Source organism: Oncorhynchus tshawytscha, linkage group LG16, assembly GCF_018296145.1.
Source record: "Oncorhynchus tshawytscha isolate Ot180627B linkage group LG16, Otsh_v2.0, whole genome shotgun sequence".
Taxonomy (NCBI): domain Eukaryota; kingdom Metazoa; phylum Chordata; class Actinopteri; order Salmoniformes; family Salmonidae; genus Oncorhynchus; species Oncorhynchus tshawytscha.
The window spans coordinates 28,854,108-28,867,115 of NC_056444.1; the positions used below are offsets into that span (position 1 = coordinate 28,854,108).

Genomic DNA, 13,008 nt, shown 5'->3' on the forward strand with positions numbered 1-13,008 from the left:
CTAGATAAGCAAAAAAAACAGGTAACTCCCCTTGTAAGACATACCATAAAGTGGCACTGACTAGCACATGCAATAAAGATAAACAAACATGCCAACTCATCTTGAACTCCTGGAATGCATTTATCTCTTTCTCAACTACATTTGACTATGTGGTCATCTGTCTAGCCAACCTGGCACTATTGTACTAGCCTGGTCCCATATCAGTTTGTGCTGTCTTGTCAACTCAAATGCTGGTTTGCCAACTAATATGGTCATTGTCACAAGACATCACAAACAGATCTGGGACCAGGCTTCTTATCTCCTGGCTTAGTGGCCAGTCTGTGACTAGGCCTGCTGGTCAGCAGGTCTGGTGGTCTAGGTCTGGTGTGACATCATCCCTCTGACCTCTTGTGTGGGGAAAATAGCAGCCCGTTGTTAGGCAGGCCAAGGGACAATTGTTGCAACACATTACAGCACACAGAGTGTAACCTCTCTGGCTCAAACAGGTTTTTTTCCTGCTGTATATTTGAAACATTGCTTGCAAATTGAGTGCAATAAGTCAGTCAACTAGACTGTCAGTGAACTACAGTGAACCAGTACCTTAAAACCAGGGCTCAAACGGAGGCGGTATGACATACACCTTGTTTAAAAAAGTGCAAAAAGCCTACCCTTTTTAAGTTTAAGATTTTGAATGGGAAAACAAGCTGTAAGTTTTACGAGAAAAGTGGGGTTCTGATGCACATGGGCCATCATTGTAAATAATAATTTGTTCTTAACTGACTTGCCTAGTTAAATAAAGGTTACATTTAAACAATTAAATGTAAAAATATCTGGTTTGTCTCTATGGTGGCATTCTGAGGCTGAGCTACGACCTTCTAAAGTCGAGGAGTCAAACCCAACCTTGCCAAATTAGTAGGTACATCACCCATTCATGAAAACTGATCGCACATACAGACAGCGAGTCACGTGGCCGCGGCTTGCTATATAAAGCAGGCTGACAGGCGTCGAGACATTCAGTTACTGTTCGACTGAACGTTAGAATGGGCTAAAGGAGTGGCCTAAGCGGTTTTGAGCGTGGTCTGACAGTCAGTGCGAGGCGTGCTGGATCCAGTATCTCAGAAATGTCTGATCTCCTGGGCTTTTCACTCACAACAGTGTTTCGGGTTTACCGAGAATGGTGAGAGAAACAAAAGAATCCAGTTAGCGGCAGTCCTGTGGGTGAAAACAACTTGTTGATAATAGAGGTCGAAAGAGACAAGCAGACAAATAATGGCACAGTACAACAGTGGCGTGCAGAACAGCATCTTGGAACGCACAACTTGTTGATCCTTGTCATGGACGGATGGGCTATTGCAGCAGAAGACCACACCAGGTTCCGCTTTTATCTGCTATAAACAAGAAGATGCGACTCCAGTGGACACGCGATCACCAACACTGGACAACTGAGGAGAGGAAAAACGTTGCCTGGTCCAACGAATCCCAGTTCCTGTTGCGTCATGCTGATGGCAGTCAGGATTTGGCGTAAGCAGCATGAGCCCTTGGACCCATCCTTCCTGGTGTCAACCGTACAGGCTGGTAGAGGTATTGCACTGGTGAGGGGAATGTTTTCCTGTACATGTTAGGTCCCTTCGTGCCAATTGAGCAACGATTGCATGCCACACTGTATCTGAACATTGTTGCTGACCAAACCCAATAGAGCATATTTGGGATGAGATGGAACGAGCTGTTCGCAGCATAAATGTACCACAGTCCAATCTGCAGCAACTATGTGATGCCATTGCGTCAGCATAGACCAACCTCCCTGTGCAACGTTTCTGACAGAATCCATTCCCCAAAGAATTCAGACTGTTCTGGAGGCAAAGGGGGGTCCAACCAGGTACTAGATGGGTGAACCTAATTAACTGGCCACCGGGTATGTCCATAATGTCTTTTGTTATTCATTTTTTAAAATATAAACCATGGGTTTTTAGAAGGGAGAACTGATCAACTACTGTAGATTTCACCCTAACGGTGATTCAATTTAAGGGTTCCTCTTGTCTTTTATGTCAGCAATAATGTAAAACAGGTAACTCAAGGCTACACATTGGAAATTTATAGTTGACTCTATAACACCACCTAGTGTATACATATGGAGTTTACGCCTATGCAGTTCAGGCATGCAACATGACATAACAGATGGAGTACAGCATGGGCCTCATTCAAACACAGAATAGGGGAAGATAGCAGAGAATCTACTCCAGCATTTTGTGAGCAAGCGACCCCAAACACACTTCACGCTGCTCTCCACCCATTTCCTACATTGATCCATTTACAAGGCAGAAAATGTTTTGATTCACTGCTGCTGTAGGATATAGAGACACAACCCCTCACAATGCAGTATATGTAGTATCTGTAGTATATGCCTCTGAATAACGTACAACATTGATTTAATATTCTACATGACATTGAAAAGCTCTCAGAATTTGTATTTTTAAGTAATGATCACTTTCCTTTTTGAGAGGATTTTGGAATTGAATTTCCACTGATTCAACTATTTTATCTCTGTAGTCAACACACAATCCAGAGGACAACATTCACAATGTATAAGAATGAGAAAAACTAGAAAAGGTTCAGCTGTAGTGTAAGTTGTAGTGGTAGTGATAGTAATGAACTATCTCGGAAAGACCAGCAACAGTTTGCAGTGTGGTGTGTTTTATTTATTTATTTTTATTTTACCTTTATTTAACCAGGTAGGCAAGTTGAGAACAAGTTCTCATTTACAATTGCGACCTGGCCAAGATAAAGCAAAGCAGTTCGACAGATACAACGACACAGAGTTACACATGGAGTAAAACAAACATACAGTCAATAATACAGTATAAACAAGGGAACATTTATTTATTTTATTTTATTTCCCCTTTCATATCCACAGGCACAGTTACAGTCAGACTGAACGCCTCCCCTGTCAGCTTCCTCTATGGCTCAAGACTGCAGCACAGCTCCCTGAAGTTCCTCATTGGCTCTCCTTTGGGTTTACAGGAGATATAGAGCAGCCTGCGGGTAGATGAGGGATTTCTTAGAGCCCGGATCACACGATAATGAGGCCCAGCCCGGGCAGGGTTCACCACAGCTGCGAGTGGGCAAATGTCTGAGGAATAGCCTGGGGACCTCCATGATCAATTGATTTGGAAATGTCAGTTCTTGTTCCACAATAACCTACATTGATTGCTAAACTATCCCCATGTAGTTACAAAGCAGTTACTATGCCACTACATGATGAAACAATGTGGTTCTACAGTTATTATGGTGAAGGGCAACTTAAAGGGATAGTGTACCCAAATTACTAAATTACATTTTGTTTTCTTACCCTGTTAGCAGTCTATGGACAAGTTATGACAGGGATCAATGCTTTGATTTTGTTTACTTGGCTACTGTTTCCAAATGCTAATTTGTCAATCATACTGATAGTCAATCATACTGATAGTCAATCATACTGATATTAGCATTTTTCGGCCTTCATGTCCAAATCATCCTAAAGTGTGTCAAATGGATTGTGTAGCTATGTGAATTTACTTATAGATGATTTGGACATGAAGTGTGAAAATTTGAATAGCGGTACCATTGACCTGCATTGGATTTGTGCCACAAAGCTAAAAAGTTAGCATTTGGAAACAGTGGCCAAGTAAACAAAACCAAAGCATGGATTGCTGTCATACCCTCACAGCATTGCTTTCAGGATAAAGAAATCAACATGTAATTTTGTAATTTGGGTGAACTATCCCTTTAAGGTAAAAAGTTACCAAATAAAACTATACCATTCTCTTACTGTAGCCTTTTTTTTACACTGTGCATGTTAATATATTGTGTACTGTATTGTATTCTATTCATCACTTCCTGTTGTATGTGTGGCGTTTACATGTGTAGCAGCTTGTAGGGGGATTCCCCATGGCTGCAGCGACTCGTGAAACTCTCCTGGAAGTACAGGGAGTCTAGCTGGCAGATAGCATCAGGCCCCTTGGTGAAGTACTCCACCAGGAAGGACTTATGGACCTCTATCTCCTCCGGGGTGAGCCTCTGTGGATGTGGTGTGGCTTGCTGCGTTGGTCCTCACTGTCACCTGTGAGCGTGTAATGTATAGGGTTCATTTCAATAAATGAGTACTGTGTGTCTAAGACGATTGAACCCCCGGGGACAATAAAGTTTAAGCCTATCTTATCCCAGCCTTTCTCATCCCAATTCTTTGGGCCCAACAGTCACTCCATATATTTGAAGTATTCCAACACAAACACATCTGAAATTAGTTAACTAATCTGAAAGCCAATGTGCTTGTTCGACATTGCAGCCGTCACTGCAGGCAACTGCCAACTGACTGATTTACAAATCACCTTGCATCATAAATAAACTACTCGTTATTATTTGTAGATCAGTCAGTCTCAATTTACCCACAACGCATCATGGATTTGACGCTCTTGACACTGTCGCCCCTAAGTTACCGCAGCCACAAAGTCATAAACCATGCCTATTTCTACAATTTCTCTTATTAAAATATGATTATTTAAAATCTAACCCCTAACCACACTACTTACCTTATTCCTAGCCAAACCATAACTTAAGACCAAAAAGCACATTTTTGTTTTAATGAATTTTACAATATAGCCAATTTTGACTATGTGGCTGTGCAATCTAGTGGAAACTCTTGAACACAGTTGGGTTCTTGCCCGACTACGTTACAGACACATGCCAGATCTTACAAATCCTGGATAGGTATTTAACATATCATCTAACCACATCATATGACAGCTATCTAATGCCCAACTGCACAGTTGATGACATGGTGTGCAACCATTGGTTGATGCAATGCAACGCCTGCTCATAATGTTGGGCAGGAACTCAACCAATTGTGGTGTTCCTGCCTAACTACATTGCATTCTATGGCTGTGTTTGAGATGATCAAAGTTCAAGTTCGAGTTCAAAACAACAGGGAACTCTGAAATTTAGACTTCAGTGCGTTCAAGAGAAATGGATCTTAGACTGGGGACAGAGATAGGGCCGGCAATTGCATTGGGGAATGTTCCTCCGTGGCTATTTCCCAAACCAAGTGTAGATGTTAACATGATTGAGGGCAGGAGAGAATGTGTTGAGGATGTGAGATGGTGTGTGGAGAGATGGATAATCAGTTTTATTTGTTTTTAAGGATGGAAACAGATGGTCCAATGATCCAGTCAGTGGAAGGGTGGGGGCAGGTGTGTATATCCCATATTTCAACGTTAGAGTATGTAAGCGATACATTTATTAAGTGTCAGTATATGCAGCCGAGTTGATGGCCATGATTATAGGTTTTTAGATTGGTGGAGGAGGTGCAATGCACTGCATCTCAATGCTTGCGCCATTACAGGGTTTCCACAAATTCAACCGGCCATGATTGTCCCATTGGCGGTGCAAACCACTCGGAGTTGTGATCTGGTCTGATTCTGCTGCAGTGTTGAGTAGTGTGAACACGGGCAGGTCTGAGCTATATGGATCACTCCAATCCTCCACGGTGCTAGAGACACTTCAAAAAGGATGTAGAGAACGTGTGTTGCAGCCATGGGGTGTATATATAGGGGCGGACCCCAGCCGTGACACAGGTGTACACTGGAGTAAATCCTCACCTCGAATGTATCCCTCCACCGCGGAGTGATACCAATATATAAATGTATTGGAGTGATCCATATAGCTCACTTAACCGTAGTTACATACGTGACCTTCAGTCTCAATATTCTGCTGGCCTGGATGTTTGGATACTAATTGTTGTTCTATACTGTATGTTCTGCTGGCCTGGATGTTTGGATACTAATTGTTGTTCTATACTGTATGTTCTGCTGGCCTGGATGTTTGGATACTAATTGTTGTTCTATACTGTATGTTCTGCTGGCCTGGATGTTTGGATACTAATTGTTGTTCTATACTGTATGTTCTGCTGGCCTGGATGTTTGGATGGTAATTGTTGTTCTATACTGTATGTTCTGCTGGCCTGGATGTTTGGATGCTAATTGTTGTTCTATACTGTATGTTCTGCTGGCCTGGATGTTTGGATGCTAATTGTTGTTCTATACTGTATGTTCTGCTGGCCTGGATGTTTGGATGCTAATTGTTGTTCTATACTGTATGTTCTGCTGGCCTGGATGTTTGGATGCTAATTGTTGTTCTATACTGTATGTTCTGCTGGCCTGGATGTTTGGATGCTAATTGTTGTTCTATACTGTATGTTCTGCTGGCCTGGATGTTTGGATACTAATTGTTGTTCTATACTGTATGTTCTGCTGGCCTGGATGTTTGGATACTAATTGTTGTTCTATACTGTATGTTCTGCTGGCCTGGATGTTTGGATACTAATTGTTGTTCTATACTGTATGTTCTGCTGGCCTGGATGTTTGGATACTAATTGTTGTTCTATACTGTATGGTCTGCTGGCCTGGATGTTTGGATACTAATTGTTGTTCTATACTGTATGTTCTGCTGGCCTGGATGTTTGGATACTAATTGTTGTTCTATACTGTATGTTCTGCTGGCCTGGATGTTTGGATACTAATTGTTGTTCTATACTGTATGTTCTGCTGGCCTGGATGTTTGGATACTAATTGTTGTTCTATACTGTATGTTCTGCTGGCCTGGATGTTTGGATACTAATTGTTGTTCTATACTGTATGTTCTGCTGGCCTGGATGTTTGGATACTAATTGTTGTTCTATACTGTATGGTCTGCTGGCCTGGATGTTTGGATACTAATTGTTGTTCTATACTGTATGTTCTGCTGGCGTCCAGGTAATGTGCATGTTTACAGAAAGTGCGGAATGCACTTTGGGCATCAGCATAGAGCAGGACCAGAGTGGAGAGAACAGTGGGATGTAAGTGAAATCCATAGACTCCTTTTTGTTGATCAATGGATGTATTTCTAACGTCCTCACTTCATGATAGAATGAAGGGTATTGACCATGACAATAGTCAAACTAAGACAGTGGTTAGTTATCTAGCCTTTTCTGTGATGTGTGTGCTGAATTCCAAATGGATCCTTAACGTTTAACCCTAGAGACTTTGTGTAGATCTGACTTGTAGACTAGAGGTTCTCAGAAAACTCATAGAGCACTTTGTTCAGCGTAGACCACTGAGGAGACAGAGGAAATTTAGTGAAATCTGTCAAATATGTAGGTAGTTGATCAATGTATTACTTATTTCAAGGCATCATTTCGGTTGCTGTGCTCTGTGAATCAGAATGTGGACCATGCTAATAGTCAGAACTTTATTCTGTAATGTACAGTATGTGCTGAATACTAAAATCAACCCCTTACCCCTAGAGACAATGTATATCTGAAAGCAAATGTTATTGTTCCATCTTACCCTCTTTCAGGCAGGTTGAGGTTCTGTCATTCCTTTCTGATTTGCATAAGTGCCTAAAAGGAGGAGTAGGGGCTAGGAGTCCATTTGGATTTCAGCTGGGGAGTGCTGGAGCAGTGTTGACTCTTATTTCTGCCTTTCTCCGTATATCTCTGTCCCCCTATAGGGAGGCTTTTCCCTGTTTGTCCAGCTGATGCTCATCCTAATCTTCGTCTCCTCCCTCAGCCAGATGATGGTGACCCCTACAGCCTAAACCCCCGCTTGTCAGTCTCACTGTCCTCCTTTACACACTAATGCTTCTACAACTCACTTATAACATAGTTATACACACTTTTATACAGCTTGGGGTCACAGCTTCAGAATAGATTAAATGTTGGTTTTGTCACAAGGAAATCTGAAAGGCTTTAGTTGGGTCAATGTAAAAAAGAAGATTGCTGAACCACCTCTACATAGCATCTCTGGTTATGACTTTATCACATTATTTATTACGTCTGATGGTATCAGTTATTACAACATGAAATTATACACGGTTAGCTTTTATTGTGCTCGTAACCCTCAGAATTACGAGTAATACTTTGGCGTGATGTCACTCAGGAAGTTGAACCACCCGTTTGTCACAATGTCACTTCCTGTGCTGCCTGAAGGTGACCCTGAAGGTGCCTTACTATGTATGAGCAAGCTTCACCGAGCAATATTCTGGAAAAGACCTGAAGACCGCATCTCCAACCTCAGGAACAGTTGCTGGAAGGAGACGAAACAGAGTAAGTCACAGCCCAACGTTAACGCAACGCACATGCAATGTTTGTACCCTTTTCACACTATGCCTACTGTACTGGCTTGGATATTTTCCTTTCATATTGTCTTCTCCAGCATGAGTCCTGCAACTCTATGATGGCGCTGGAAGAGATGGCTTCCGTTTTACAGGCACCTAACCAATTGTGGTATTGTGTTTTTTGCGTTATTTGTAACTTATTTTGTACATAATGTTACTGCCACCGTTTCTTCCTCACTACTGTACTTTGTTTCTCCTTAATTATTTGTTTATATTTTTTGTTTGTTTAAGTTCAATTTTTCTATTATGTTTTATTTCTTGTTAAACATTTTTTTACTTCAGTTTATTTTAGTACATTTTTCTTAACTGCATTGTTGGTTGAGGGCTTGTAAGTAAGCATTTCACTGTAAGACTACACCTTTTTGTATTCGGTGAATGTGACAAATTACATTTTGATTTGAACAATGGTGGATGCGTCGCCAGACCAATGCAGTGAAATAATTCTGACGTTTTAAGATTTTTGATAAAGTGCATAATTATATTTTTCAATATATTGGATACATTTTTGTGTGTTTTTGTCTTCCAGAGGAAGGCTTGCTGTACCTTGCTCATCATTTCGGAGACTGACTTGTACCAAAGGGCTCAGCAGATGGGAACGCCTACGACTGTCAGAGATTCAGATCACGATACAGGGATAAGAACCCACAAACATACAGAAGGGTACGTTGTAATGGTGGGCACCAATATCTAAAATTCCCACAGACATACACGCATATAAATTAATGCTACACACAAATCACAATTGCTGCTGCCAGACTCTTATTATGATTGCTAAATACTGCACAATTTAAACACTTGCCCCCAAATCCCCACCTTCCCCAAAACACATGTAAATATTGGACTATAAATTGCACCTTACTGTATTATTCTTATGCTAAAATGTTTATTATATTCTACTGAGCCATTTACTTCATGTTCCTATTCTTATCTTTTATTATTTCTTATTGTTGTTGCATTGTCCAGAAAGAAGATGCAAGTAAGCATTTCATTGGCTGGTGTATACCATGTGTATCCTGTAGAACTTGAAAATAAAACTTGAAAAATATATCAGTATCGCTTGATACTGTTTTGACCTCAATATTCTTTGATTTAGGTTTGATATCGATATGATCAAGACATATCACGCTATTGGTTTATCCTTCCTGTTAACCTATGCTATTATGTAAAAAAAAAGCATAAATGACTGTTCCTGCATGCACAAAATCCTTTCGCAGATGTTCACATGCTCTCAACTTAATATACTTAACGTGAGCATTTGTCTCCAATAAAAAAAATGCTTGGACATGTGGTGCGGCAGGTAGCCTAGTGGATAGTGTTGGGCCAGTAACCGAAAGGTCGCTGGTTAGAATACCCAAGCTGACAAGGTGAAGTCTGTCTGTGCCCTTGAGCAAGGCTCCAGGGGCGCCGTACTACCATGGCTGACTCTGTAAAACACATTTTACTGCATCTGTGACAATACATTTGTTTTTTTCTGGTTTCAGCAATTTAGTTGATTTGATAATGTGAAACCAACCGGACCAAATGTAAATGAAATACTACAGCTCAGAACTGTGTGTGAAATGCCCTTACTTGCCTGCTGATAGATCATTGACAGAGGATGGGTTTCCCATTGCACTGTTACAATATTTTTTATTAACCAATGTGTTATTAAAAAAATGTAACTGATAGAGGCCCATGATTAACATTTTTGATGTGTGCTTGCATGACCTGCTGCCCATCTGCTCTGATTTGAACTTCAATGGAATAGGTTCTGTTGTTGGAGATCCATTTGATGTTTTGATTGCTCCAGATTTATTTTCCTCCTTGGATTATTTGTTACTTGAATCGAATGTGAAGAAATCAATAGAGAACGCTCTATTCAAGCCAACACACACAAACTGGAGCATAAGATTTGAGCAGCAATTAGAGAGAGAAAATGCCTTGCAGACATATGGGCTGTGGGGGGACCCCCCCCTCTCTCTCTGCACACTCCTGCGGACAGACTTAACTTCCTGTAGAACTGTGAAACAAACTGACAAGGTGATGGCTGGTTTAAATACAAACACTAGTGTTTCTCTTTTTTTAAAGCCTTGAAATGAATTTTTGAATATACTTTTGAGATACTGCTCTTTCCCATATTATGCTTTGATAAATATTTAGAAGAACCAACTCAAGGCCTTTAAGGATAGACATCTGAGCCAGTTTTTATAACTTTTATAGTTAGTACCTGTATATACCATACATTTTTATTACATGGGCTAGATGGAATTATGTAGCTAATGTAATTATATAATTGAATGTACCCTGTGGATTTGCTTGTAGCTTGGTGGATTGCAAATTTATTGCACAAATGAATCTGTATTTATTCAAATTAAACAAATATCAAATGTTTCTTTATAATCACTATAATGACCTAGTGTGGTTTTATTTTATTACAGAGACAAATATTTGATCCATGAACAAAATATTTCACATGGATATTTTAATTTGAAAATGTATTTTAGTTTTTCAGTTTCAAGTTCTTGAAAGAAAGTACAAAAAGCAGTTCAGGTGAATATGAGTATCAAATAATTTCTAATCAAATCCATGGTTCAAATAAATACTGTCTAATCAAATCCATGGTTCAACAACAGCAGATTTGCATTGTCTTTATGGCCATATCTTACATTCAATTGTCTCCACATGTCAATTGATGTGGAAAAGCTGCCATAAGATGTGTTCCCTAGAAAACATTTAATACATTTTAGCATAAAAAATATAAAAAATACATGGTTAACATTGTTGCACAAGCTTTTCTTGTCCGACTATGGGAATTATAAGCATCTTCAGAATTTGACTATTCAAGGTACCTACACACCTTCAGAAGTGGAGTGAGTTTTCTTTAGGTACATTGGTGACCACATTGGAATATCTGAAATCACTTCTATCACACAGAGCCATACAAGGCTTCTCTCAATGTAGTGTTGTCTTCAGTCCAGAGTCATAGACAATATATACATCAGACCAGAGTCAGACAATATTATGTACATCCGACCAGAGTCAAAGTATTGAAGCATGCCTGATTTGCACTTTTGGGACCATTACACTGGTTCCATTGTACCAGACAAACCAAACAAAGTGCAGCATACTAAGTATATCAAAGTATTTCAGATATGTATTAGACTCAGGTCTGATATCTACTACAAAACATCCATAGCTCTTGCCAGGTCAGCACTCTTCAACGAGCAGTTCTCCTGAACTATATAGCTTTCTTTTGATAGCCCTGAACCCTGTACTGAGCCTGAGTGTGTGTCTCCCACTCTGCCTCTGGGGGGACACAGCCCTCCGGCCCCCAAAGAGCCTCTGCACTTTGGGCCACAACCCACCCACCTCTGGCCGTAGCACGAGGGTGAGATGGAAGGTAGGAACCAGGTTATGGTCAACGGCTATCTGCTCCACACTACACAGTTCTCCTTGTTGGTCCCCCTGCTCCACACACAGGTCAATGAGCGCCCCCTTGAGGCCGCAAGGCTCACTAGCAGCCAGATGGAGAAGCTCCCGACTGATGTTGTGCAGGAGAGGATCTGGTAGGACCAGTTTGGAGCAGCACAGGACAGTGTCCGTAGCGTCTGAGAGGCTCTCGACAATGGTCTTTACAATGTGGGCACAGAGAGACTCCTCCAGTGGACTGTAGAAGAGACCACTGTCAGACTCTGATATCATGGACATGTCTGTGACTGATCCTGGAACAGAAAAGAAAACAATAGGGCTCCTTTTCATTCATTGTACTGTATAGTGCTGTAACAATCAGTCTTGAGGTGAACTTTTTCATATGAAGCCTATGGATAAGCAACTATTGATGCCAAGAAAAAAAGTGGTATACTTTTAAATCTGTTTTGGAATCAATATTGCTGCATACCTTTTGTGTGATACATTATTTTGCAACGTTGTAGCAATCCTCCTAAATAAAGCAAAGACAGTAGGCTACTCTTCACTCAGGCAAAAGGCTGCAGTGCTAAACAAACACTCACCAGTGTCACTATTCCAACTGCGATGATCTTTGTCTGCCAACCGTTGATTGATCCTTTTGATTACGGTTAGTTTCTGCACCAGATTCCCCCAGGACAACCGTTGAGAACCCAGGTCTTCCTGTGGCGAGGAAGGGAACCTGTCGTCCAGTGAGTTGTTATGAGAAAAGGTAAAGTACATTTTTTAAACCCGTTGACGATGAAATAATAAATCAAATAAGTGCTAAGAGTGCTATGTCTTTCACCACCGACCAGACCAGCTGGACTACACCAAAGACAATTATAGAATGGAACTAGCTAAATAAATAGTCGCATAAAAACTCCTCCCACATATGGCTACCGACCAATCAGATGATCTCGCACGTTCCCAACGTCCTAACTTAACGTATTAGCGAGTGCCAAGGTCGTCACTAGTTATCACAGCTACAAGATCATAAAGCCCGCCTATTTCTACAATTCCTATTTTTTTTATCTGAATTTTAAACCTAATCCTTACCTTAACCACACTGCTAACCGTATACCTAACCTTAAATTAAGAAAAAAAAATGTTTGCATTAATTTTTCCTATATAGCCAATATTTACTTTGTAGCTGTGGTAACTACTGGAAACCAGCTTGCCCTGTAACATTTTGGGTCCTTTGATGAAGCCCCCCCACCTCCCGGAGCCCCGAGCCCTGTGCCCCACCCCCTCTCAGCTCCACCCCTCTCAACTTTACTGTCAAACGCCACGAAACCCACGTAACCCACGTACCCAAAGATAGTATCGACCATCCCCACACCAACCCTTGAAATGTACACAATTTGGTATTTCTCAAGGGAGAAAATGACATTTGGAGACAGTGCATGCACTGCAATACTA

The 13,008-nt window shown here is 40.9% G+C and overlaps 1 protein-coding gene and 1 long non-coding RNA gene across 3 annotated transcripts; one reads left to right on the forward strand and one right to left on the reverse strand.

The window, feature by feature from the left end:
• Positions 1–7,802: 7,802 nt before the first annotated feature.
• On the reverse strand, positions 7,803–12,442 carry LOC112247192 (DNA damage-inducible transcript 4 protein-like). Of its 2 annotated transcripts, XM_024415915.2 has the most exons (3): positions 12,153–12,442; positions 11,512–11,864; positions 7,803–8,072 (listed from the first exon to the last, which is right to left on the reverse strand). In XM_024415915.2, the coding sequence occupies exons 1-3, from the start codon at positions 12,328–12,330 to the stop codon at positions 8,013–8,015; spliced, it is 591 nt and encodes a 196-aa protein (XP_024271683.1). In that variant the 5' UTR covers positions 12,331–12,442; the 3' UTR covers positions 7,803–8,012. The 2 variants fall into 2 exon arrangements, with proteins under 2 accessions (XP_024271683.1, XP_024271682.1); XM_024415914.2 differs by lacking the exon at positions 7,803–8,072 and having other exon boundaries at positions 10,594–11,864.
• LOC112247193 lies at positions 8,066–10,546 on the forward strand. Its single transcript, XR_006079055.1, has 2 exons — positions 8,066–8,823; positions 9,127–10,546. It is a non-coding gene; the product is annotated as an uncharacterized LOC112247193 (long non-coding RNA).
• Positions 12,443–13,008: the final 566 nt, after the last annotated feature.